This window comes from Setaria viridis, chromosome 2, assembly GCF_005286985.2.
Source record: "Setaria viridis chromosome 2, Setaria_viridis_v4.0, whole genome shotgun sequence".
Taxonomy (NCBI): domain Eukaryota; kingdom Viridiplantae; phylum Streptophyta; class Magnoliopsida; order Poales; family Poaceae; genus Setaria; species Setaria viridis.
In genome coordinates this window covers 47671148-47697285 of record NC_048264.2, presented here as the reverse complement: position 1 = coordinate 47697285, position 26138 = coordinate 47671148, and the positions used below count along the sequence as shown (strand labels likewise).

At 42.9% G+C, this 26138-nt stretch overlaps 3 protein-coding genes across 12 annotated transcripts; all 3 read right to left on the bottom strand.

Annotated features, from left to right (window-relative positions):
- Window positions 1-445: 445 nt before the first annotated feature.
- LOC117845105 (uncharacterized) lies at window positions 446-5717 on the bottom strand. Of its 4 annotated transcripts, none has more exons than XM_072291711.1 (11): window positions 4985-5486; window positions 4606-4757; window positions 4265-4444; window positions 3315-3467; window positions 2884-3140; window positions 2744-2760; window positions 2451-2641; window positions 2223-2357; window positions 1466-1624; window positions 1159-1329; window positions 446-1086 (listed from the first exon to the last, which is right to left on the bottom strand). In XM_072291711.1, the coding sequence occupies exons 1-11, from the start codon at window positions 5190-5192 to the stop codon at window positions 871-873; spliced, it is 1839 nt and encodes a 612-aa protein (XP_072147812.1). In that variant the 5' UTR covers window positions 5193-5486; the 3' UTR covers window positions 446-870. The 4 variants fall into 4 exon arrangements, with proteins under 4 accessions (XP_072147812.1, XP_034581908.1, XP_034581907.1 ...); XM_034726017.2 differs by having other exon boundaries at window positions 2451-2644; window positions 4985-5485; XM_034726016.2 differs by lacking the exon at window positions 4985-5486 and adding an exon at window positions 5518-5717 and having other exon boundaries at window positions 2451-2760.
- Window positions 5718-6375: 658 nt separating this feature from the next.
- On the bottom strand, window positions 6376-18644 carry LOC117845102 (uncharacterized). Of its 4 annotated transcripts, none has more exons than XM_034726007.2 (14): window positions 18507-18644; window positions 17022-18282; window positions 16130-16943; window positions 15460-15955; window positions 14769-14911; window positions 11346-14693; window positions 11012-11224; window positions 10386-10589; window positions 10080-10283; window positions 9821-9970; window positions 7915-8268; window positions 7185-7596; window positions 6933-7023; window positions 6376-6823 (listed from the first exon to the last, which is right to left on the bottom strand). In XM_034726007.2, exons 2-14 carry the CDS (start codon window positions 18185-18187, stop codon window positions 6607-6609), a joined length of 7812 nt encoding a protein of 2603 aa, XP_034581898.1. In that variant the 5' UTR covers window positions 18188-18282; window positions 18507-18644; the 3' UTR covers window positions 6376-6606. The 4 variants fall into 4 exon arrangements, with proteins under 4 accessions (XP_034581898.1, XP_034581899.1, XP_034581900.1 ...); XM_034726008.2 differs by having other exon boundaries at window positions 18386-18519; XM_034726009.2 differs by lacking the exon at window positions 7915-8268.
- An 816-nt stretch (window positions 18645-19460) lies between these two features.
- Window positions 19461-26138, bottom strand: LOC117845103 (nuclear pore complex protein NUP98A). Of its 4 annotated transcripts, none has more exons than XM_034726014.2 (13): window positions 25793-26138; window positions 25360-25420; window positions 24968-25133; window positions 24050-24403; window positions 23257-23751; window positions 22813-23028; window positions 21743-22263; window positions 21560-21617; window positions 21390-21450; window positions 20879-21017; window positions 20621-20734; window positions 20350-20527; window positions 19461-20241 (listed from the first exon to the last, which is right to left on the bottom strand). In XM_034726014.2, the coding sequence occupies exons 3-13, from the start codon at window positions 24984-24986 to the stop codon at window positions 19649-19651; spliced, it is 2748 nt and encodes a 915-aa protein (XP_034581905.1). In that variant the 5' UTR covers window positions 24987-25133; window positions 25360-25420; window positions 25793-26138; the 3' UTR covers window positions 19461-19648. The 4 variants fall into 4 exon arrangements, with proteins under 4 accessions (XP_034581905.1, XP_034581903.1, XP_034581902.1 ...); XM_034726012.2 differs by having other exon boundaries at window positions 21560-21629; window positions 24968-25161; window positions 25793-26137; XM_034726011.2 differs by having other exon boundaries at window positions 21560-21629; window positions 25793-26137.

The window sequence follows — 26138 nt, the reverse complement described above, 5'->3', positions numbered from 1 at the left end:
AAAATTTGTGTTTCCCTTATATATTTCTACTACATAGTAGACATGCACATACGACACGCACGTGGATATCAATACAAAACCCATACATAAAGGAGGAATTATAGTTGGCATTAAATCTTTTTTTTGTTTTCACATCCAAATTAACTGGTATATACTACACTCAAGTCGCAATAAACTGATATATCAAAGCTATATGACTTCAAAGTTTGCACTTGCTAATAATCCTCAACATTTTCAAAGCAATAGGTATCTGCAGTGTAAAGAATAGAACTAATTAGAAGTTTTCATGAGGCCCGCATGGGGAAAAAAAATAGAGGGCTACACCAATCATGATAACATTGCCAGAAAAGATAGGGAAATGCATTCGTTTTGTCCTTGAAATTTAACTGTAATTTTACTAATCAACTAAGAATCAAGGCAGCAGAGCAACTGGGAAGAATAAAAATAAAAGAATCATGATGTCATCCATATCTCATAATTGCCCTCCTTGTTCAGTGAGGAGACAATAAGAAAAAGGAACTCAATTCTATATTTTCCCTATGTTTCTCCTATATTCGAAAGGGGGCCTAAATGTTTCTTGGCTCTTACATACCAGACAAGAACATTGTGCCAAACATGACTAGTATGTGAACCAGTACAAATACAATAACAGATGTCCAAAATGAAAAGGATGGGGAAAAAAAGAAAAATTAGTCACAGCTACGGTGAGTATTTGTTAGCAGCACGAGCAATGGGGAATAGAGAGCAGGGAGGAAGGAGTATGTAGGAGGAATGATTCAGTTTGAATTCAGGAGTTTCTTGTTCGATACAGACTCAGACGCACTCAATAGTTGCTACATCTTATAGCTAGACTTCCCATTCTGGGCCAGCTTAAGTCTTGTTGGGCTTGGGCCGGCGCTTGGGATGGGGCGAGTCTTCGACTGAAGCCTGGGAGCCGGCGCCTTCTTCTGGAACAGCATCAGGTTTGTTGGGCTTGGGCCGGCGCTTGGGCTTGGGCGAGTCTTCGACTGAAGCCTGGGAGCTGGCGCCTTCTTCTGGAAGAGCATCAGGATGGCCCGAGGTAGCGGCAGTGCGAACAGTATTTTGCTAGACCAGAAATGCATAAAATTATGTCAACCTATCGCCATGAACCAAAAAAAAAAAGTATTTTCCACTAACCTTGGAGGAAGAAAAGAAACACCCATGCAACATTCTGGTCATAACATCCAAGGCTTTCATCCGGATCAAGCAGCTCCTGTAGAGCTCACGAGGCTGAGACAAGCTTAAGGTAATAAGCTTGTTCTCTCTCTTCATCCAATCACACATCCTTTTAGCCTCATTTGCCATACCCTTGGATCGAACACATTCATCATTTTGCAACCAGTGTCAATATGTAGGTAAATTTACAGAAAAGAAATGGATAGATATACTTGTTAAAATTCGGCACGCATATTGGCGGGAGGCAGGATGGGGGTAGGGCACTAACCACCATTGCAGCGGCGGAAGCAATAGATTGGGGTTCTCTGAGGTACACAAGGCTCAAGACACACATGCGGATCACGCTGCTCAGCTGGATGATGTCATCAGAAGGCTTAGCACCATGCTTCAGCAGTTCACACATCAGGTCAGCCTCCTCTTTAATACACTGGAAACCAATGTTAGGCATTAATCAAAAGACCATAGCAAGAATAAAAATACCCTATATTCTACCCAAAGAACTACTGCTTACTGTATGTGCATGTGCTGAGTTCGATAGAACTAGTCCAATCCATCCACATGGACAAGTGAAACAGTAAACATTTAAGACTTGGTTCATAAGGCCATAATTAAATATTGTGCAAACACTCCTACACACGAATCAATATAATATATATGTTTGCCACATTTAATTAAAAGAGCAACAATTGAAGCTTTCAAGTGTAACACTCAACTTTGTTTGGCCACCCTTTCAACTACCACAAAACAGTAGTGTGGAGCCATGACCAGAATTGAAACAGGCTACTAATTCTTACCACTGATTATCTAAATTTGCACCAGTTAATTTGTGCAGCTACCAAAATTTAAACACCATCCAGGTAGTATCTTCAAGCCTACATGTAAGGTTTTTCATTTTCTTCCATCCCCCCCTATTTTTCTTAATAGCAGCACAAATTCAATCACTAGGATTCAGAAAGGAATAGCATTCCTGGTACAGTACAAAAAAAATGTTTTGCTTGGCCTCTTCAGGCAAGGTAGGCACATACCACAAAAGCAACAATAGAAGGAATATCCCTGGTGCCACAGATTTTAAGTGCACGTTCCTTGATCAGGCTACTCTCAATGATAGTGCTGGCGTCATCCAGGCTACACCGCAGGAGTTCCTCCTCCATCTTGAGACACTAATTGAAAAAAAATGAGTTTCAAATATGTTACACAAACAGATTCAGTTATATAACCAATGGTTATAGTAAGGATGCAAGAAGGTTACTAACAAATTTGGCAACAGCAGCACCCATATCAGTAGTATTGGTATTTTGTGGATTCTTGGCAGCAGCAGCAGCAGCAACAAACTCATTAGCATTGTGTTTGTAATACTCCTCAAGATATCTGCCATAGTCAGACCACTTAACATAACTGCATAGTGGGACCAGCCTTTCCCAACCCCATAGTTTCTCCAAAAAACCTTCTGAAAACAACACGAAAACAACATTACACATGAGCGTATTGCAAGGGAAATATGAAAGCTCATAGCAACCATAATTTTGGTGATCAGCTTCTTTGTTACCTTCTTCCATGCTGCCCCTGGTGATAATACAGTGAAATGGCATAGTATCACAATGCTTATCATGAAGTAACAAACTAATTCTCTTATAACTCATGTAGCTGCATCAAGAAGGAAAAAAACATCCATCCATACAACCATACCTTGTGGTGTTTGCTGCTCCATCAATAGCAATGCCATACCCATCACCACGAGGACCACTTCTACTAGCAGGTTCTTCCTTATCAATCTTGTGCTCAGCAGAAGACTTTTCTAGTATGCTGACCATAAAATTCAAGGTACCGGACCGGACTATGTGTCTGTCCCGAATCTCACGAGGTATGGGATCATCATAGAAATAAACAGGCTTGTTATTTTTAAGCATCCACATACACATCATTTCGGCCTCCTTTGCCATACCCTTAAATTGAAGCCACCCCTCAGTATACAGTTAGTGCCGATAGGCTACTAGTACTGGTTAAAACAAAATTGTGCAAAGTGCAGTTCAAAAGGCTCAAGAATGGATGGACGATAGGCCCATTAAGGCTCATGGATGGATGATAATATTAGGTAGGGTTTTAAGGCAGGCACGTACCAACATAGCAGCAGAGGAATAAACAGAAGTGCAGTTCATTAGGCTCAAGGCACACAAGCGTATCACTCTGCCCTGGTTGATTAAATAATCATCAATGGGATCAGCGCCACGCCTCAGCAACTCACACGTCAGGCCAGCCTCCTTGGCAATACACTTGAAACCATCGTTTTGGATTAGTACAATGACCATACAAAAGTCGAGCAAAATAATCCATATACCATCCAACTGTTCAAGGCGAATTTGGGAGCTAATTTATCCTTCACAAAAAGGAAGCCACCGATTTCCTCCTAGGTTGGCCTACATCTATAATGCACCCAAATATTTCAGCTATTTTAGTAAAAAAGGTGCATGAACCAAGTTGGATAGTGCCAGACTGCCAGCCAAGCTACCCACATGCATACCAAATGAAACAATGAAAATTGAAGAACCGGGACAGATTTACCATCTTGCAGCTACTCCCTTCTCCCACAGGGTACACACAGTAAACAAATACTTAAGCAATGCTTGACTAAAATAAAACCAAATGTTAGAAGATGGAAACACCATTAGTTGTGCTTTAATAAAACAAAACTGTGTACCAGAAAAAAAGAGGAAAACTCGACCAATGCAATTAATTTGTAGGTCATATTGAGGTTGTTGGTGATTACAATGTCAATCACATTGCAGTTTATAAAACTGCCCAAAGTATAAAGACCCAGCAGTTTTTTTAAGATCAACATCATCAGACTTGGCCACTGAACCTTTGTAACAATAAGTACAACTAGTAGCTTTCTGGAAGACAATGATAACTGAACATAGATGAAAATAAAATGGTTCAATTATAGTTGCGACAGATTTCTATTTGAGCTAAATGTCCGGGGTGCAGAGAAAGGATTACATAACATTGCATGGTCAAATATAAGAGAAATGTTTGCTGTGTTACAGCTAGGCCAGGGGAGGAATGAACATACCAACAAAGCCGCACCAGAAACATCAGAAAAGCTGCAATCTGCTGTGTGGACCACTGAACGTGCATGCTCCTGGATCAGGCAACTCAGAATGATTGATCTCCGTATCATCAAGCTCGTCTCCTGTTCACGTGTCACCCGGAGCTTCAACTCAGATACAAGTTGCTTCTCATTGCTGAGACACTGCTTAATTGAAACCATCAGACAGTCAGTCACACAATCGATCGATCATCAAAATTTAAGTTAGGAAAAAAACAAGCCAATCGATATAAACAAAAAATTAAACAGGAGCAGGATATAAAAACCGGTGGTTTGGTAAAGGGGCACGCAGGAGGTTTACTTACAGTCTCAGCGAGAGCAGATATGCTCGTGTCCGTAGTAACTGCGTGCACATTGCGACGGTGATACTCTTCAAGGTATGTGATATAGACAGAAAAAGACACGGAAGTCGCCTTTGGTAGCAGTCTGTCCCATCCCCATAATTTCTCCAAGAGATCTTTCCGAACAAGTAAATAAAAAAAATACACAACAAGAGGCAAGATGATTATTGAAGTTTGTCGAACAAATCCATATAGTACATAGGGAAATCTAACAAGTAATAATAATCAGTACAATAGCGAGTAGGGTAAAGGCAAGGCAACGTATGTATAACAGCAAGAAATCGGTTCCCTTCAATAATGAAGGACTAACGAATGATAACCAGCTATGGATCCTAAACTTTACCATGGTACTTGACAATCTTTGGCTTCGGCATAAAGTACTCCTCTTCCTCCATCTGCATCTGTTTCTCCATCTCCATCTGTTTGATGAGACAACTAAAATACTTCCTTTCTGACTCTTCTTTGCTGCGTTCCACCACATCCTCTTTCCTGGGCTTCGCCACGACCAGCTCGTTGAGACGCCCCGCTGAAGGGGAGTCGTGGGGCTCCATGGTCGTGGCCTGGGTCCAAATTTGCGGCGCCTCCCGGATGCAAATACGACCCCGATCTGATCTAGGGTTTCCTATACCGATGTTAAATGCAGGAACGAAAGGGGGAACGGAGACGGGGGAGGGAGGGGGATATACAGATTTTTCTTTCAGCTGTCAACCGTCGTCAAGAAGGGTTTAGGTCCAAATGCTAACAGATTGGTAGCTCGGTGGAAAAAAGAAGTAAGGGAGGGGGTTAAATCGAAACCAACGGTAATTGCTTCCCCCACCCTTCGAGCTGCGGCGGCGACGGTGGCTGCTGTGGACGCGGTAGCAGGCGGCCGCATACCTTGCGGCGGTCGACGACGGGCGGGTGGCATCGACGGCGCGGGTCGTGGTGTACTTCCTGGCCACGATGGTGACCACGGCGGTGTGGGTGGTGGTGATACTGCGGCTCCTACCGTGGTCATGCGAGCGCATCCGCCAGAGCAACATCTAGGACGCATGCTGGTATCGTCTGCACGATCCACGATGGCTTCTTAATTTGGTTCCCCTTGTTCATCCCATTTATAGTAATTTAAGCAACGTTTATCTTTCAACATCTTCCTAAAGGGCTCGTTAAGCTACTTATAGCAAAAACGTTGGCTGTATGCACCGACAGAGTTTCGGTCCTGTATTTTCTTGAGGTTTGTTCAGTTCCATGACATCTTTTGATGGCCAGTTCTATATTACTAGTACAATACAGTATTTTATTTCTTCCAAAAATAATATAGCTTCATAGCGAGTGCATATTCTAGTTCTAGTCATACAGACCGGCGTGCACGTATGGTAAGTTAGGAAACCGTCTGAAGTAACTAAACTTGTGGCCACATTTTTTTTTAATTGGGGCAGCTGTGGATCCCAATCAAGGTTGAAGGCTAGCTTTGAGCACCTCAAGACGAGGGGAATCTTCATCTGCAACCACGCATCGCCGCTGGACATCTTCCTCGTCATGCGGCTCGCTCCCACCGGCACCGTCGGCAACGCCAAAAAGGTCAGCCAGCCAGGATTGATTGGTATCCTGTTAGTCCCATGAATGATTTGGGCAAGCCTCGTCTGCGGGGAGGAACAGCACACTCACCGTGAAGGTCCTGCCGCCGATCAGGACCGACATGTGTTTCGATTCCAACCCATTACACAGGCGCAGTACCACTCTGTTTGCCAAGAATTGTACAACAGTAGATGCCCTATACAATCGAAAGGAGAACAGCAGTGAATGCCAGACCAAAATTGTTCTAGTGTCGAACATGGTTGCGTTCGGCAGTCCCGTTAAGCTCTGTGCACGGAGCTCTACTTGATCCAACTGAGGACCAAGCATTCCTTTAAACACCAACAATTCTATGACTTGTACACAGGTCAAATCAAATGTGGGAATATATCAGCTTACTGCTTCAGCAAACTAATCGCAATGTTTCTGCTTAACCATCGACTCCCTTTCCCACTGGAACAGGCCAGATTTTTCAACATCATCTAGTGACAGTACCGGAAATTCCGGCAGGGAGGCACTGAAGGCATTAGAAAATAGGATCAGGAGGCTTCGGCACGCCTGCTCCTCTTCCAAGCGCTCCATCTCCGTGCGCGGCGCAGCAGGATCCTTCCAGGGTTGATAGTAATGCCTGAAGATGAATAAACATTATTAAATTCTGCAACATACAGACGTCCAGCGCTTGTGTCATCATCAGAGAAGCGTATAAAAATTGAATAGTCTACATTCAGAGCCCATACCATCTCCATGAAGGATTAGATTCAGCAGGACACCGTATCTTTAAGCAAAGCATTTCAATCTTTCCATGGTTGTCGGCCAGGTGCTTGTTCACTGCTTCAACAAGGTAAAAGGAAAAAAATTGAATGAGATGCCTCGTTACTCCAGCAAGGAGACAACAAGAGCACAAAGACAGCCTACAGTTTATAGACTAATTTAGGTTCATCCAATCTCTTTGTGATCAGCATTAGAATGCAGCAAAGTCAGAAGTGTACCTTGCTTACTGGATCTGTCAAGAAGCAACAAGCAAAGAGCCATCACAACTGATGGCAAAGAATCACTGTTCTTTTGCACATGGTCTTGAAGGTATAATATAATGACAGCTAGCGTATCATTCGCACTGCAACTTTCTACCGTTTCAACCCTTTCATATGCATCGTTCAAGAAAGAATGAAGAGTTCCAAGACTGCTGGTGCTCCGTGCAAGATCTCCACTCTTTCCATGAGAGATGCTGGATATCCTCCCAAGTATTACAGAAGCCACTAACAAGCGCAAAAGCTTTGAAAGTGGAGACTCATTTATTGGTGACTCTTTTGAGGATATTTCCAACATAGACCTTTGGTTAGAGTACAACCAGAAGATGTTTGAAGTTGCCCAAGAAACAACCATTGATATTCTTGACTTATCCTGTCAAACAAAACAAAGATTTACATAACATCCCATATAATCCTTGGGCAGAAAAAACAACTGCTCGGTAATTTGTACGCATAGATAAGATTACATTTTTCATGATGCTACAGATACCTAATCATTATCTATATAAAACTTAAACATTCATGATATGTATACAAATAATTATAAATCTACGGAATTTCAAGCAGATCAATATTACAAAAAAAAAGGAACATAAGGATTACACAGTTTTAGATAATCAAAACAAATTAACAATGCTAAAAACGTGCTTTTAGTGGCTAGTGAATTAAAGGCAGTACACGAATAAAGTACCATTTCAGATAAAATTGGCATAGGACCATTCATAAGAATGGCATCGATACCAAGTTCCATTGTAAGCTTATGCTCTGCACTTCTTGAGCTGCCAACGGTAGCTTGGCACAGATTAAATACACCATGGAGGGACAAGGTAAAATGCGGTTGGTATATCTTCCTTTTCATAGACAACCTCATTGTTGATGTAATCACACTAAGCACTGAAGTCAACAAGGGAACATTTCCTTTCAATAATTTGGCATTGTTAATTAGAAGGACACAAAGGTCTGCTGATATCACCGAGAGTTGCTCAAGGGCAGATTCTTGGAGCCAATCTGTAATTAGTCTTGATGATATCAAATCATTGACTACCTAAAGAAAGCAAATCAAGTTACAGATTAATGATTTAAAAATGGCTTCGCAAATCTGCCCCAAACCAAATACCTTCAAAGCTAGAAAAACTTAAATTATACACAAGTAATGTCTCCAGACCACAATAAGATGTCTGACAACAGATGGAAGATTTATGACACACCTAGGAAGTCATGATGTTGCAGAAAAGCCATACACAAGAACAAGTCACTCGATCATTTTTATCCAAGGTACTTCTAGCATTCAGATGAAAAACACAACAATTGACAACAATAACACAGTTGTGCCAAACCTATCCCTTCATAAATATAATAATCAAAGAAAATGTGGGTTTCAGCAACTGTTTGCTATATAAAAACTGCTCAGAATTTTACTAGAATAGTTTGATTGCAACGTAGCTAACTGTCTCAAAAGACAAAAGCATAACAAACCAAAAAGAAACCTAATATGGAGCTGAAATGATTAAATCATAAATTTGGTAAAAAAAGATTAATGTCCATTAATCAATTAATAAGGAGGTTGCTAATATTCCATCTGTTCCAACTCTAATATGATGAATTACCCACAAGGGTGTTTATATAACATTAGCATAGTGAGTTTGACTAAATGCAGAAAATTTACCAAAATAACAGATCAATATGTCCTATATGATACATCAAACAGTACCTAAAGCAGTGTTCTGCATAAATAAAATGATAGTGTAATCCCAATGAAAAACAAGGTGAGATTCCGCGGTCGACTAGGCGCTGGGCGGAGGCCTCCAGTGGGGCCTAGGGGGTGAGGCGGACATCTAGGCGGCAGCCCGTGGTGGCGGCGGAGGCCAGGACGGGCGGTGCGGAGGCCAGGGACGGGCGGCAGCTGAATCAGGGACGTCGGTGGCGGAGGAAGCAGGGGCGGCCGCAGGTGCGCAGAGGAGGAGGCAGGGGACGGAGACCCGCAGCGGCGGCGGAGGCCGGGATGGCGGGGGAGGCAGGGGCGATGCAGGGGCGAGCGGCGGGGTCGAACGAGGGGAGGGGAGGTGTCGGGGTCGGACAGATAAGGTGGGAGGTGGGGATAAGTGGGCCGTTGAGATAGTTGGGCTGCTTTCATGGGTCTTTCTTTTCAACTCAAGGCCCACCAGTTTCCTGTTTCTCCTTTTCTTAGAGTATATGGCAACTATGAACAATTTGTATCAACTATCAACTATGAACTAAGCATGAACATCACTTTTGTATCAACTAAGGAATGTCTATTGGACCTTTTCTCTTTTTATAAAATTCACTCGGCTACTATATTTATGTAATTTATTCAGCTATATATGCTGAAATACAAAAAAGGCAAATTGCCTAGAAAACACCTAGGCGCGCGGCGATGGGTCACCGACTAGCGCCTAAAAAAACATTGTATAATCCTCATGTTCATCAACAGAACTTTCATGGAACAATTAATGGATTGCCAGTTGCAGTGAAGACTCATGCAAAAAGATGACAGATCATGTGTTTTATCCCCCCCCCCCTCCCTTTCTGAAGGGGCTTGCAGTAGAGCAGAAAATAATTTATTATCAGTGTTTTACCTCCAACGTTAACTCAGTTACTCTAGAACAGGAGCTTTCAGCACCATCGGATCCTTCAATTGAAATAACAGAGGATAACCACAACAGAAGGCCAGACTCCTTCGCTAGATGATGAGCTAGAACTGGCAGCTTGACACACTTCTTCAACATCTACAATGCAAAGCAAGCATATCAAATGGAAATAAATGTTCGAATATCTAAGCAGATGCCAGATCCCAGGAACTCAAATTCAAATTCACTAAAAAACTACAGAATTTACCTTAAGGACTAAAACCTTCGATTCAGAATCTGAAACAGGTGAAGAACAGAACGCAAGAGCAAGCTCTAAGACTCTTCCTCTCTTGTATATTTTGGCATCATCAGCTAGGTTTGATCCAGCAGATAGTAACCGAAGCATCCACAAACGTTCAGCTTTAAAATGAACTGAACTACTCTGCAACAAGGTTGGAAATAACGGAATGCTCTGCAAAAAAAAAAGAAAGAAAGATCATATACTAAAATACCATACTGTTCAATACACACTCCAAGATAGTTCATATATGCAAATAAAGAAAAGAAGAGTTACCTGCAGACTGGCAGAGGTGGAATGCATTAAAAAATTGCTAATGGCAGTGAATTGAGCATGTGAGCTATCCAGTAGCGTCAAAGATGCTTCTGCGGCAAAAACAGTAATAATGGAAGGTATCCTCTGCCACTGTTCGGATATCCCATTTTGAAGATATGTCAAAAGGAGCTGAAGCTGCCACGTTTCCTTGCTTCTCTGAGAAGTCTGTAAATATGTGAAAATAGCTTTAAATATATTTTTCATGTAAGGATAACAGATACAGAATACTATACAAGCGCCTTTTGCACTCAAACTGCTCCTAGAATGTTAATAAGAATAAATGTTTTGACATCATACAAATCAAATAAGCATAAAAGCAATTACATGTGAACAACATTAACCAACAAAGAAAATGTAAACTATGAATGGAATTTTAACAATACTGATACTAGCATGTAACCGTTATTACGAATGCTAGAATTTGAAACATACAGATACAAGCATGTAGATTAGCCAATAATACGTTCACTGCGTGAAGCTAATTTGTCACATACAAAATCTAACACAAGCAGATAGGAATAGTTGATAAGCAAATAAACCAATCAAGACAACAGGTAAAATTTCGAGATTAATGAAATAGCATGTACCTCAAGGGATTTTTTAAATGCTCCTAGGCATTCATAGCCCAACATCCTCAATTCTTGATCAGGAGATGCTATACTAACAAGTGTTATTGCAAGCAGCCCTAATCGAGCAAATTCGGCAGGCTCAATGTAACCCATGAGAAGGGTATGAATTGAGAACCGCAAGATAAAAATGGGATCATAAATCTGAACTGCATCCATTCTTTGAGACGTTTCCTGCCAACCAGAATCAGATTGAGGAAGGCAAATGAACGAGATTCAAATAACATTATTGTGAAAGCACAAAATCTAGAACGACGCCCAAAGTTCAGTTGACACTATTATTTTACAAAATTACCTCGAAGCTATCAGTAAAGTTCTCCCGTTGAAGCTGTTCCAGGGAGAAAGCAGAAGCCCTTGAAGACCTTTTATAGCAATATAGCAAAGCTGTCTTTGCACAGAGCTTGGAATCAACGGGTATGTTCTCCCGAAAGAGTGCCCTTCTTCTTTCAGTAATTTCTGCATTCTCTATGTTCTGTGTATCTGATCTTGAAAAATCAAGTTTCAGTTCTTCTCTGAATTTCAGAGCTGCAGATCCCCACAGGTGGTCCACTTCAGTAATGGTTCTGCACTCAGTTGATTCTATCTCATTCATAAGATGAAGTATCTCCAAATCTGTTTCACTAAGAGTTGCATCATAAATAGACAAAAGCAAGAAAACCAATTCTCTTGATTCCCTCAATTGGCTATTGTTCTGTTGCCGGCTCTTAATATCATACAGTACCCTTAGTAATCTGATGATTTCAACTCTTCCCTTTTCTTTGGTACAAAGTTGTGGTTTGTTTTCTTCCATGAAAGAAGAATCAACTAATTTCAAAATACTTGGAGCTGGCTGTAGCATCCCCCCTGAAGGGTTACAAGCAGATGGATATTCAGAAACTTCATTGCATGTTATTGTTGACATAAAATTGTAGTGACCCAGTATAAGTTCAATAATTTCATCAGCAGAGAACTTTGCTTGTGAGAGCACAACAAGAATAGATCGAATTGCTTTTATTGCGACAGGATCATTGAATCTATGCAGTAGGGATGATCTGATGAATTGACTAAGGAATGGTATTGACTTCAACTGGTTTAGATGATTTTGAATCTCTGAAGATAGTTCGATGATATTCTTGAGAATTACATATTCCAGAAAACGGATGACCTTTTGTTCCTTAGCAGAGTGTGATAAGATATTGTCACTTGAAGGGAGATTCATGAATATTTTATCCATAGTTCTGACCAATATGCTAATGAAATTGAGCTTTGCTTTGTGCAATCTCTTGGACTCCCTCTCCGAAGCTACTTCACTGGACAATGATTTTCTAGGAGGAGATAACAACAACCTAATTAGTGATATCTTCGCAAACAGTTCATTAGTAACCTTCACAATACGCTTGCATGAAGTCGGATTAATATCGTTAACATCAGAATCTAATAGCTCAGATGACTCTGGAAAAATTGAACCAACTATGTCCAAGCGTTCCTTCCTCGACATTTCTTTTGAAGAAAAGTAGTGGTGCAACATCATAACTGATTTCCCCAAGAGAGTGCCACTGAAATAAATCATTATATCTTTAACTGGTGTGGGTATAAAGTCACTAAAATCTTCCTCAAAAATGCTCCTGGTAACAAAGCTTTTCCAGCTTGAAAACCCTTTATCACATAATAGGAGTTCAGAATAAAAGATTGAAACTGGCTCAAGGAATTCGGCACACCGCCCATTGTCATCACTGTGACACTTCAAGCATGATAAAGCAGCAGGCAATAGAAGTATAGCACCATCTTCTTGAGGCCATGAAGCATTAGAATCAGAATCCTTGACTTGCAGAAGAGAATTGTCTTTTTTAAAAGTTTCCAATAATATCTTGCCAAAAAGGTTCATATGCATAGGACTTGCTTCCAAAAGCAACAGTAAGGCTTTTGCTTTAACCTTAGATGCGGGAAAGATACAGTGATGAAGAACATCAATGGGAGTATTGATGACCAATGTAGATAGTATCATATGGAACGCAATATAGTCGGTGCTCCATCCTGCATATCTTTCTGTGTGATGGATACGACCCAGCATCTTCAGCAAGCAATGATCAGCAAATTCAAGATTCCATTTAGTAGCAAAATGAAGAACAATGTGATAAGCTTGCTGAATGGTGGTGACATGAATCTCCAAGTTCCATAATAGATAGGATTCTGATCTCTGACCAGTTTTTTGTAGACAACGGCACAGCATTTCCATGGCGACATCAGTAATATATAGACACATCAAAGCAGCAGGAACAAAAGCAGGTGAACAACTGGAGCTGCAATCCGCCAATTTTGTGAACATCCAATTTGCAAGGTCCAGGAGTTTGACAGGAGAAACGAATTTTGACAGTGCACGAACCATGTAGAAATTTGGCAAAAGCAGTCCAAAGTTTACTTTGCCCATGCAGAGCTCAAACTTCTCCTTGAACAACAACAGTATGTTCTCCAGCAGAAGATTTGGAGCAGCAAACAGTGACTCGTGGGATGGGCAATCATCTCTAGAGTAGTTAGCTTCAAAGCTACCAACCATTAGTAAAAGGTCATACGATTTACCCAAAAGCTTTAGAACAAAACGATCTAAAAGGTGCAGATTTTCCTTTGAAAAAACAACCAAAGCCTCTTCCAGATGTTCCAAACTCCCATCTGATAAATTCTGGCAATTGGATAAAGAGCATGACAAAGACAAGGCAATAATAGGATGGTGAATAACAAAATCAACAATGTCTTGAATATGTTGAACTGGATAGGGCAGGTCTGCAGATTTTGACTGTGTGTCAGCAGCCAAAACTTGAATATGCTCAAATACTCTATCAACAAGAGCAAAGCACAAATTGCATAGCTGTTCAAGAACATTTGAAGACTTAATAGTATATGACGATAGCAGGTGATGACTCCAGAACAAGATGACTCTCAGATACAAGGTAACCTCACTGAATGTACATTCAGACAGCTTAACTTGAAGAAGTCTTAGAAGTGCATCCTTATGTGCTTCCCTGATTTCATCTGACACAGAAAATGCAAGGCTCAATACTGAAGGTAACAGTGCACAGAAGGGACTGACAATTAAAAATGTACTCAGCGGAGCTGATTCCGTAGAAACAGAGAGGTTTCTCCATTTGTCCTCAACAGTGTTTACATGGTCAGCATTCATATCATCCTTAAACAGTCTGATGCCGCTGAAGAATATATCTGGCCAACAACTAGCAACTTTAGCTAGATAATCATGTTGCAGAAAAAGAACCGACGACAAGAAAGCAAGATGACATGGAAAATGTGTTTTCACAACATCAAGAAGATCTGGAAAGTCACTGATAATATCTTTTGGAGGTGCACACATGATTGAAAATAAGAATGCAGTAGCCACATCATCCGGCGAACTAGTTTGTTCTTGATTCAACATTTCTTCAACATTTCTAGATACAGAGCACAGCGAGTTACCACCAAACTCAGAAGAATGTACCAGAGTGGTGAACAGACTATGAGTGTGTTGGTTAGAAATTCTCCTCAACAAATGCAGCATAGTTATTAATGGCCTCCATTCAGCAAGATAAATCGAAGAGTTCATTTCTTCAGATGAAAATTTATCAAATCTCTCATTTAGAACAGCACCTATAAGATCAGATAATAAATGCACGTCTGCCTGTTACAATTATCGCATTAGTCAATTCATCATGCAAATCCGTAAAATGTCATAGTATAGGTATGTCCAATATACCTGAGACTGCATAATAAGGTGGATCGTGTTGCACACATACAATGAAATTGTGGACTTCTCATGTAATTTCATACTTCCAGACTCAAGTAGCCTAAGGCATTTCTGAAGAACACAAATAATAAGAGGGCTGAAAGCTGGAGTGCCTACAAACCACAACGGAAAAGATTGAGCATATATATGAAGCTAAATCTCATAAGACAACATTTATAGCAGAACGGACAAGAATGAGAGGCATGAACAAGATGACACGGTGATTAAAAGTAAAAAAAAACTTGTAAAGTGTTTATAATAAGAAAATGTCATGGAGTGGTTTTAGGACGAACCGCATAAATCTAAATCCAAATCCAAAAGAAGAAAACAACTGCAATTAAATAAATGCTAACATGGCATAAGCATATCAACAAACATGTTGTTGAAATGGTCAGATGATAAGATGGAAGGACACACCCTCTAAAAACTTGGCAGCCTGACAGAACTACTAGGTTTCAGGTGATGTGCAAGTTTTTTTTAAAAAGTCAACTGCCTATTCTTGACATTCCATTTTGCATTACTGTTCTAAAGCATGAGTATCAGGTGGTGTAGTTGATATGATGGAACATGACAAGCTAACTAGCTTAGCTTGAACATACATTTGACATAATATAATGAAAGAGTAACTACAGATCTATTAACATTATGAAGAAAGTAATACCTTCAAACTGGCCTGATTTAGAGATAAGTTTGCGTGTGTGCTCTTGGTATTTGTACAAGTTGTTACCAACTACTGAAATAGCATCACAGAGGAAAGGAATCACAATGTATGACAATTTATTAGGTGCTCCAACTAATTGGTTCTCTCTTATACACCATTTGGCCTCATAACCAGGCAAGAAAACCAACCATGCATCAATCTCCGTGAAGTTCTGATCAAACGCACCAGAACTTGCCATAGCAGCTTTAACTAAAATGTATGCTTGATCACGGATGTTCTTAATCTGTGAATCCAACATGATGTAAAACAAAGGTTGTAGATACCTGTACATTGATTCCGGAACTCTTTCTAGGTCCCAACATCCTCCAGATTGGCCTGAATACTCGAGTAAAAGAGATAACAGGGACTGTTGCTCATCCTTGGATAGATCCAACGGGTTAGGTGGTATAATCCTAAAGAAGTCATATGATCCATCAAAAGAGCTGGGCATCACCCTCTGAAAAAAAATTAGATGATGAGAACGTTAAGGCTATAAACTGCCAATGAATCCCATCAATTAAAGAAGTGCACAAAACAAATATTCAGGTCAATTTCAGAGGAAATACATTCAGAACATGCAAATAAAAGGGCAAGTGCAAGCAAAGCATAATTGAATTTAGCTGCACCTTACCAAATAAAACCTGAGAACATCCAGCAACTTTGAGTGGAAGACATCTTCTACAACTTTTGCATCTTTCATCTTTGGATCTTGTTTATCTAAGCCCCATATCTCACAAAAGGTGGTTGTGTGATCTTGTTTGGACTCCAGGTCTTGGTCTTCAGATGTGTCCTTACCCTGCTCAGCATCAATCCCACCAATAATAATATCATCAACCTCACTGGAAGCATTGCATCTTCGTTTCTTTTGAGGAGGCTCAGAAAATTGAGCATTTTTCTTTTGTATACTCTGAGAGGAATTTTGATGCTTCTGACTGGCAGAAGAGAGTAACTTGAGAAGGACTTGAGGATCAGGCATAGCTCCATGAACTTCATCTTGGATGTATTCTCTTAGAGATGCCCACCTCTTGATCTGCGTTTCATCTCCCTGGTGAACCTCATCAACTAAGGATGCATCTGCAGCATCAGAACAGCTTAATACTGGGAAATCATCTATTTTGATGGTTACTTTCGTTGAGCCAATGAATTCTAAGTTTGCTCTCCCTCTTGATACCATTACATTGATTGCTTCAATAATATAGCATAACAGGTTAACTGACTCAAAAACAAGCCTCAGTGAACCATGCTTCACAAGATCATCAGAATGCAGCAATCCCCTATTTATCACTGCCCGGGAGCACACATTGGGCACGATGCACTTCAAGACTACTTGAACTTCTTCATCATCTACAGACACCAGACCATGTGAATTGGATGAAAGAGTATGAACGATGCTATCACATTTTGCTGAAGCTATAACATCAGCTGCAAGGGAGATGGCTGCAAACCTGCAAATAATAATTAGATCGACACGACAATATTGTACTATAAAAAGAATAAACATATAAATGCTCAGAAGAACTAACCAAGAAGGAGATGACCGTGGTTCAATATTGTAAGGGAATTCATTCATGTATGCCGAACAAAGAGAAACCCTCTTACTCACAATGGCCAGCAACAAACTTTTGTGGTGAGCAACCTCAGCAGCTTTCAACTTTTTCATGAGATCCAGCAAGCGTTTCTCATTACCTCTCAAGTTTGCTCCTGGCATTAATCCATTTTTTGGATCAGTGCACACCATGACCAATACCTCATGAGCAATGTCAGCCGCTTCCCCTGCATCCAGATTCCCTGAAATCAAGCTCAGCTGCTCCAATGTGGCACTTCCAAAGAGGACACTCCTGAGCCCTGGTGGGACGAGTGACTCCTCTACCAGGACATTATCTCGCAGAGTTGAGAGGACATACATGACAGTCTCGGCATCATCATTCCCGATTCCACGAAGCACCCCTGAGTATACCTCCTTCTGTTGAAGGATCCATCTTAGCAGCCTTGGGTTCCCAACCTCTAGAAATGACATGGCAAACCCAACAAATGACCGCCTTGTGGACCCAAATTCAGCACCCTTCCGCCGATTCCCTCCATCCCTGCTCCCTTTCTTCTTCATTGTCCCTGCTAGCTGTGGCAAAATAGCCATCTTAAAATCAAATCTCTCAGCAACCTCCGAAGCCAAACCCCCACCACGCCTGACGATTGCAGCCAGCAAATCCAACGCAGCATTCTGCCGCCGGAACTCTCCGCTGTTCAGCTCCATATACACATCCCCCATATTCTCCTTGTCCTCCAGAATCATCCTCGCAACACCATCCAAACTCTTCTTAACAGAACCATGTCGCTTCAGCCTACCATCAGGGTGGCCCAGGACTGTCGCAAAGAGTGAAAGTATGTACGCCATGCCCGGCTTCTCCCGGTGGAGCCGCCACGCCTCGACCAGCTCCCCAAGCTGCGGCGACTGCTGCACGTACTCCCGTAGCACCTCCTCACCGGATTCACCATCCAGTAGCTCAATGAACTCCTTGGATGCATCTGAGTAGATTTTTACCTCCAAGGTGTGGAGATTCTTGAGGATGTGCACCAACCTCACCTTGTGGGAAACTGCAAACGGCTGAGTCCAGGCATCCATCCCCACCCTCACTAGAAAATTTTGCTCCCGCTTGGGCTCCACTGCAGAGGAGGCCATACCGTCGCCCATGGGGTTTTAGCTCAGTTTTCTGCCAAATTAACTGCACCACAATCCAATGGTGTCAACTGAAATAGATTTTGCGTGCGTTGAATAAGAAGAAGAACCTGAAAAAAAAAGTGAGTTAGGGTTTATCACCAATAGGTAACAAAAGAAATCAATCCCCAAGTCCTAGCGCGGACGGAACTCCAATCCACGCCAAATCAATACCAGTAGGGGAGCGGAGAGCGGAGGAAGACGGAAAAGAAGAGGAGGAGGGATGAATTTCTTCGCCGCGGCTCGCGTGCTTCGGTGGAAGCCTGGAAGGAAGCCGGCGGCGGTTTCGGCTTACCTTTCGAAGCGCGGCGAAGCGGAGGCCGGAGGCCGCCGAGGAGAAGGGGCTAGTAGGGTTTGGCGGTCGGGGACAACGAAGCCGCCTGGACCCCGTTTGATTTGCCGTCGGGTCAGGAACGCTGCTGCTCGGCTTGCTTGACCCCGCCCGAGCTGGGACGATGGGTGGGATGATTATGGAAGTTGGGCCGCATTGGTCTTGGGCTCTTTGCCCACTGCCAGGGTGCAGGTCGCCAGGTCCCTCCGCGCGCCTTGGCGAGGAACAAGGCCGGCGAGACGGCGTAGTGGAACAAGGCCAGCGAGACGGCGAGACGGCGCCTTGGCGAGGAACCGAAGAAGCAGTCGAGGCAGGACATGACGACTCCGTCGTCAGGCCTGACCAGGTGGCCACATCGCTGGCGCTGGCAGGGAGGATCCCCTGCCGCCGCCGATGAGGTGGAGGAGCTGAAGAGGAAGGAATCCAAGAAGGTGCCCGTGCCAATCTCGTGGCCGGCAGCTCTGGTGAAATGGATGACCATCTCGTCCCCTACATAGATCCCTGTCAGATCCCTCAAGCAGCAGCAGCAGAGGCGATTGGAAAGGAGGCAGGCATGATTACCGTGGTGGGCGTAGAGGTAGGCGGCCCGCCATGAGTAGATGTGATCCCCGGCGACGAGGTCCTCCCGATCCACGCGGTTGGACAGCAACCCCGCCGCCATCGAAATTCTGAGCTGAATCTGAATGCAAGCAATCTGATTGTGATTGGCCTTAATCCCCCAACCCAAAGAAAGCAATCGCTTGCGTGCTCTTGCTTAGCGGTGAAGGCGGAATCACTGATGGATGCCAAGCAAGGTACCCACCCAAGGAAGGGCCTCAAGTTTGGTTTTCCCTCTCAATTCCAACTGAAGATTACTTTGCATTCGTTTTTGAATTCATGTAAAAAAAATTGAAAGCGTTTTTTCCTTTTTAGGGGGAATTGGCAAGCATTCTTTTTTTTTCATTAGGGTAATTGACAGGCATTCTACAGCACCGACAACATGAACAAAACAAGCATAACAAAACCCATGCACAGCGTGCAAGTTTGTTCCTACACCTCCAAACCTTACAAAACCAGTAACCAGAACATCATTTCATCATCCATCTATCCAAAGCATTAGGAGGATTTCACCAGAGCCCGTAGGCGCTGAAGTGCTTCACCCTGAACTTCCACTCTCCCTTGGCTGCGTCAAAGGACACGAACTCCGCGCCCTGCTCCTCCGCCTTCATCATCAGCATGCCCCTGTACCTCTCCACCCGCGGACCCTCTCGGTACTGCTCCCCGGTCTTCTTGTTCATGCATTTGATGTTCAAAAGAGTCACCTCCGCAGCCTTGTTCAGCCCCTCACCCACCGGGGGCTTCTTGCTGTCATCCTTGTACACGATCACCTCCCGGTTGTTGAACTCCACGATTGACTCCAGATCCAGGCCCATCACGTCTGTCTCCCCCAGGAACTTGATGCTGCCATAGCCATGGCGCCCCACAACAAAGTCTTTCACCCGACTGCAGTAGCCTGGCTCACCACGTTCTTTGGCAGCAAGCTCCTCCAGACTAGGCTCCGTGAAGTAATCTTCCTGCGGGAGCTTAGGCAACAACCTCTCAACTGAAGTACCCTTCCCATTCCCATGATGCCTGGGTTCATGCTGCTGGCCATTTTCCACCAGAGGACTGCCGCTTGGTGACTTGACAGTCTTATCACGCCCACTTTCAGTGGATGTATCTGCACAAGTTTACCAAATCAGCTGAATATGTCCTGAAATTTGCCCTTGCTAGGGACAAATCTAATACAGAATAAAAAAAAATCTAGTATGGTAATGACGCGATTTACCTTCATATTTGTCCAAATCAGTTGGATCCTTTGGAACCGATTGCCTGTTAATTGCACTCCGCGAAGGCCACTGCTCAATTGGACGGATTATCAGATTCCTCGGGTTCTCTCTAGGGATGAAAAAAGCATCCGCTTTTGGTGTTGCTGGAGATTCCTCATCGTCAGCAAAGAATGGAACCTACAGGGGTGAAAAGGAAACTCAGCACCACACTCAATGTGTTCTTAATGGCATTCACAAGCTCCATGAATAAATCACATAAAAGATCATTACCTTGCCATCTGATATTGGATTATATTTTCTTGGCAGCAATTTTATCCTTCTCTGTGACAAATGCCTGGGAACCGCCATGGACAATGTTCTAGTCGGAAGAGGCTTCTCAGCAACCTACAAACCACCAAAATGTTGCAATCACACAAACTCATAGCACCCTTAGTACCAAACATTTCCAATGCACAACAACCATCTTGCTACTGTAGCTTCCATCCGCTCTACGAAAACAGTTAGAAAAGCTGGGGGGCGGTGACTAACCGGCAGACTTGATATTCCATATTGAACTGAAGGAGAAGATCCGCCATTCCCAATGGACATCTGAGGCATTGCTGGAAGTGTCCCAAATGGATTTGAAACAGAAGCAGGCTGCATGACCATATTGGACTGGCTAGGAGATCTGTTTCAAAATGCAACAGGATACATTGAGTTAAAATAAATAATGTATTACGTCAGGAGAAAAACAGTCGTGTGTTGCAGAAACTCATTTGCAAATTCTGAGGGTAATTATGTCCAAGTTAAAACCATGTTCCTAGACTACAGATAAAATAACAATATAGCAGTTCCAAGTAATCACATATAAGCTAGTTGCTCAAAGAACCATTCAAGAACTTTTCTTCTTTGCCTACACCGTCCATCTCCACATTAGACTGATCGCAACATAATTCCTTCCCCTTATTGTATGTAATAAGTGTTTTCAACCATCAAGACGAAATTATTAAAAAAAGGAAAAAGAACATCATGCACATTGAGAAGTAGCAAAAGATCATACTGTTGTCCAATGAGGGCCTGATTAGCAGTGTTGGAAAAACCAGGGAAACCACCTGTAGAAGCTGCAGTATCCATGAAGGCATGCATTTGCGCAAAATTAAGAAGCCCAGATTAGTTTTCGAAGATAGGGATTATAAACAGAAGTGAACAATTTGCATACAAAATACTGACCTGGTTGAGTTGGAGGTTGGAAGGAGAATGTGTTTGGAGTTTGAACAGGGGCAGATGTCTGAAATGTTGGCTTGATAAGAAGCAAAAATGAACTTGTTAGACATTAAAAAGAAGAACTAAATATGATAAAAAAAATTATATAGTCAATAATATGGAAAAAGAAAAAAAACAAGAGATGCTCACCGTTGAAAAAAGTGAAGGTCCGCTGCCAAACAGACTGCCAGGTGGTGTGCTAAATAGGTTTCCAGAGGAGAAAGCTGGTGTACTTGATGGCTGTTGTGCAAATGCTGGAGCAGATTGAAATAGTGGGGCCGATTGAGTGTTAGCCAATGACGAGACAGTGCCGAATGGATTTGGATTATTCGTCGTTGATGTGCCAAACAACGATGATGAAGCAAAAGGAGTGGTATTTGCAAACAAAGATGGTGAGCTACTTGCTTGAAATGGGGAAACACCTGTCTGTCCGAACATTGTGGTACTAGTGGACGATGTGAATGGGCTCGAACTTGCAACTGTACTGTTAAACGAGTTGAATGGTGAAGCACTAGTTGAAACAGGCTTAGGAGCAAATGGATTGTTTGTTGGAATTGTGTTTGGGGTAGACTGGTTAAATACATTGTTTGTTGGAGCAAAAGCATTCTGTTGTGTACTTAATGATGGAAAGATAGGAGCCGCTGATGGAGTTCCAGAAGGGTTTGGTCCACCTGTGAGTCCAAATATTAAGAATGTTACACACATTTTACAAGAACAAGTCACATAGAGTCATGGACCAAACAAATCTAGCAACAATATAAGAAACAATTAATAAATGGAGTACCGAACGGAAGCATGTTTCATTAGTTGTATTCAGGCTTCAAGCTGTAGCATAAGCCAGGGCAAAACGATTACTGCCTCCATTCATTTTTAGTAGGTGTATTAGGATTTTAAAAAATATTTTACTGGTATACTTTGGCCATCAAATTCTCTTACAAATTTATCATTAACAAAATCAATGTCATAGTAAAAGATCTTTGAAATAGAAATTTATTCATACAACTTCTATGCACTAAGCATGCATGTAATTTGACTAATAAACTTATGAAGTTTGACTTTTAAAATCCAAATATGCTTATTAATTCCAAACGGAGGGAGTACTTGGTTACTACAGTTCATACAAAAACAAGCATCCTAAAAGAATACATGGAATTAAAGATATGGTTTAGAAGAAGGTTTGCAAATCAAGTAAAATCCTCAATTCTCAAATCATTCCTCACCCTTGTCTCCACGCTGGTAGTCTTCCCACCTCAATTCTTCATGACTCTTGTCTTTGTATTCAGGCATCGCAGATATGGAATCAAGTTTTGCAGCAGGTTGAGTAGCACTGGTAGCACCGTCAACATCTGGTGTTTGAGCATAAGGTTTTATTCTGGTTCCTCCAGCTTGATTACCAAATTGTGCTTGCCCAAAAGCTGGTGCTGCTGTCTGTGAGCCTGAAAGTTAAAGTGGACAAACAATTGATAAGAAGGATAAAAGATGACATGACCAGCGTAAAAACAGTGAAAAAGAAAGATCTGCAGTCGAATAGGACTGCTGAAGTAAGAAAAGACCATATAGTCAGTAAATTCTCGATTGCTACATCATATGGAATCAAAGACAACAATTGATTGATCATATATTACAGCTAAGAAACAACGCGAATATCCAATGGGAAAACCTACCAAATGCTGGAGTCTGCACACCAAAAGGTGATGTTGTTCCAAAGGGAGAACTACCAGAGGAAACTGCTGTTTGTGCAAAAGATGGTGAAGAACCAAAACTGAATGCATTGGTTGATGTGCCGAATGAAGGTGTGCTCGAAGATCCAAAACCTGGAGCAGTACCACCCACACCAAATGCTGTGCTCCCTGAAGTTCCAAAACCAGGAGTAGATGAACCAAATGCCGGGGTGCTAGAAGCACCAAATAAAGATGTTGATGTTGAACCAAATGCTGGGGTAGTTGCGGTGCCAAAGGCCGGTGTACTCGTTCCAAAGGCTGGCGCAGTTGCACCAAATGCCGTCGTAGTTGTGGTACCGAATGCCGGCGGAGTTGATGCGCCAAAAGTGCTGCTGCCAAATGTCGGTTGTGTTTGCTGGAACGTGCTACCAAAAGGACTTGACTGGCTAGGTGATGATCCAAAACCCCCAAAACTTTGCTTTTGTCCGAATAAAGATCCTACAATATGAGGAGAGCCAAGCGTGACAAAGACATCATATATGCATCACTGTTGGTCTAAAGAATAACAGATCCATGAATTGACATAATTTAGCTTGAGTAGCTATCTAGAACAATTGTAGAATGCAGTATCAGAAACTAATGAAAAAAAATAAAGAAATCTTGCGAGGCATGGGAAACACCGCAATAATGGAAGGTGATGTTTCCAGTGTAAGGGCTTTATAGCTTTGAAAATCTAGGAAAATCAGCACGGTGACTCCGCACGAAAGGAGACAATCAGCGAATGCATAATACATACCAGAGCCAAAGGTAGAGGATGTAGCACCAAAGGCAGGGGCGGGCGATGCACCGAACGCCGGAGTGCTCCCGAATGGAGAGGAGGACGGGGTGCCAAACGTGGGAGTGGATTGCTGCTGACCAAAGGCACCAGTGGATGTAGTGCCAAATGTGGGAGTGGACTGCTGCTGGCCAAAGGCACCAGTGGATGCAGTGCCAAAAGGCGAGCCTCCAGTCTGTGCCCCGAAAGCTGTGGTTGGGCTGCCAAACGGTTTTGGCGCAAAGGGGTTGTTAGCAGCAGGTGTAGCCTGGCCGAATCCCTGCTGGGTTCCAAATGAGTTCTGGCCAAATGGGCTGGTGGATGACTGCCCAAATGCTGCAATGAAGATAGCACACATGAGAGATGAGAAGATAAACAATCAAGAGGTACAACATTGCAAAAAATATACTCTCTAACCACATTTAAGGTATTGCATTGTATGAGCAAGCTTTATCATTAATAAAAAAAAAAAGGACTAGCATTGAGGCATTGGCTTGTTTGCAAGGTCCATTCGTTTGCTTATATACTGAAGAAAGAAGGAAAAGGAGAGTCCGGTGTGGACGAAATCCGGTTCCATATTTAGCACAGTATAAGTAGAAGTAGTGGAAGGATTAGCTTAGGAATTTACATGGATCGTTGCAAGTACGACTGCAAACCACCCAAGATCCTACCTGATCGGAATCGGGGCAGCAAGCCAAACCCTAGCGTGGGCAGGCATCCATCAACCCACCAGAGATATGAGTGGAAAGCGCAATAGAGCAAGCAATACGTACATATGCTAGGAGAATATAGAGGATTTAAAAGCGAAGGAGCAAAGCAAGCCGACAGAATCCAACCAATGTGATGGAATCGACAAGAATAGGAGGGGATGATGAGAGGGAAGAAGGCGGGGGTGCTTACGGTTGGTGGAGCCGAACATGGCTGCTGCTGAGCTGATGATGTTGATGATGCTTCTTCTCGCCCCTCGATCACCGGAGGCGGCGGCGGCGGCGTGCCCTCTTCTCGTTTATAGATGCACAATTGGCTATTTCTTGAAAGTTAGAACAACCAAGGGTACTAGTAGTGTCTAACAGAGAAGAGTGAGGAAAATCAAACTGTCATCACACATAATAGCACATTTCAGATTATGCCAAAGCAAGAACTAATTTAATGCAGCATTCCTTCAACTTGGTTAGAGAACCATAACTTCACGACCAAAAGAATGACACTATCCTAGCAACTAAGCAAGGTATTACTCATAACACCAGTTGAGTACAGTGCAGGAACATAGTTAGCTAGTTGCAAAAACATACCTTTATAGGAATGCAGCAGCACCTTGACTGAGATCCTGACGTGGAATTGAGAGACTTGTACCTGATGGAAAAATGTTCATGTTCAGTGGTGTTTAACAGTTTGTACATCTAGTGCTAGTGCTAGTCCAGAAGACTAGAACTATGTTCCTTTTCATTGTTGCAGGAGCTCATCTGAGGTGGCAAGAAGTGCGAGCATGCATGCTTAGTAGCAGCAGCAGCAGAACACGCAAATCATGAGAACAGCCTCATCTACGAACAGCCCAAAAGCACCACTGCAATTCCCAGATCTAGGACCTAGAATCCCCCACAAATCGCACGAGCACCACAATCTAAGCAGCAGAACCTATCAGATCTACACAAAATTCAACCTAAGCATGAGTCCTAACCATCGGGCCTATCAAACTAGAGGAGGGTGGGAGAAAGACCGCCATACCTAAGCCTTGCCGTATTCTTGGAGAGCTCGGCCGCCGGGTTCGCATTTGATTCGTCCTGCTTCTTGGAGAGCTCGGACCGCCGCCACCGGTCGTGGAGGAGACCGGAATTGGCGTGGCGGCGGCGTGGGTGATGCGTGGTGGCGCCGTGGACGAGGGGTGGGGTGGCGTGGGCGAGGCGAAGGCGTGGCTGGTCGTGACGGCGGTGCACGAGGCGGAGGTGTGGCGGCGGGGGAAGGGAGGTGAGGGCCGGGAGAAGATCAGAAGACGAGGGGAGGGAGTCTAGGCGCTAGGCGGTGCGGCCGTGCGGGGGGAGAAGAAGAACAGGCCGTGCGGCCGTGAGGATGG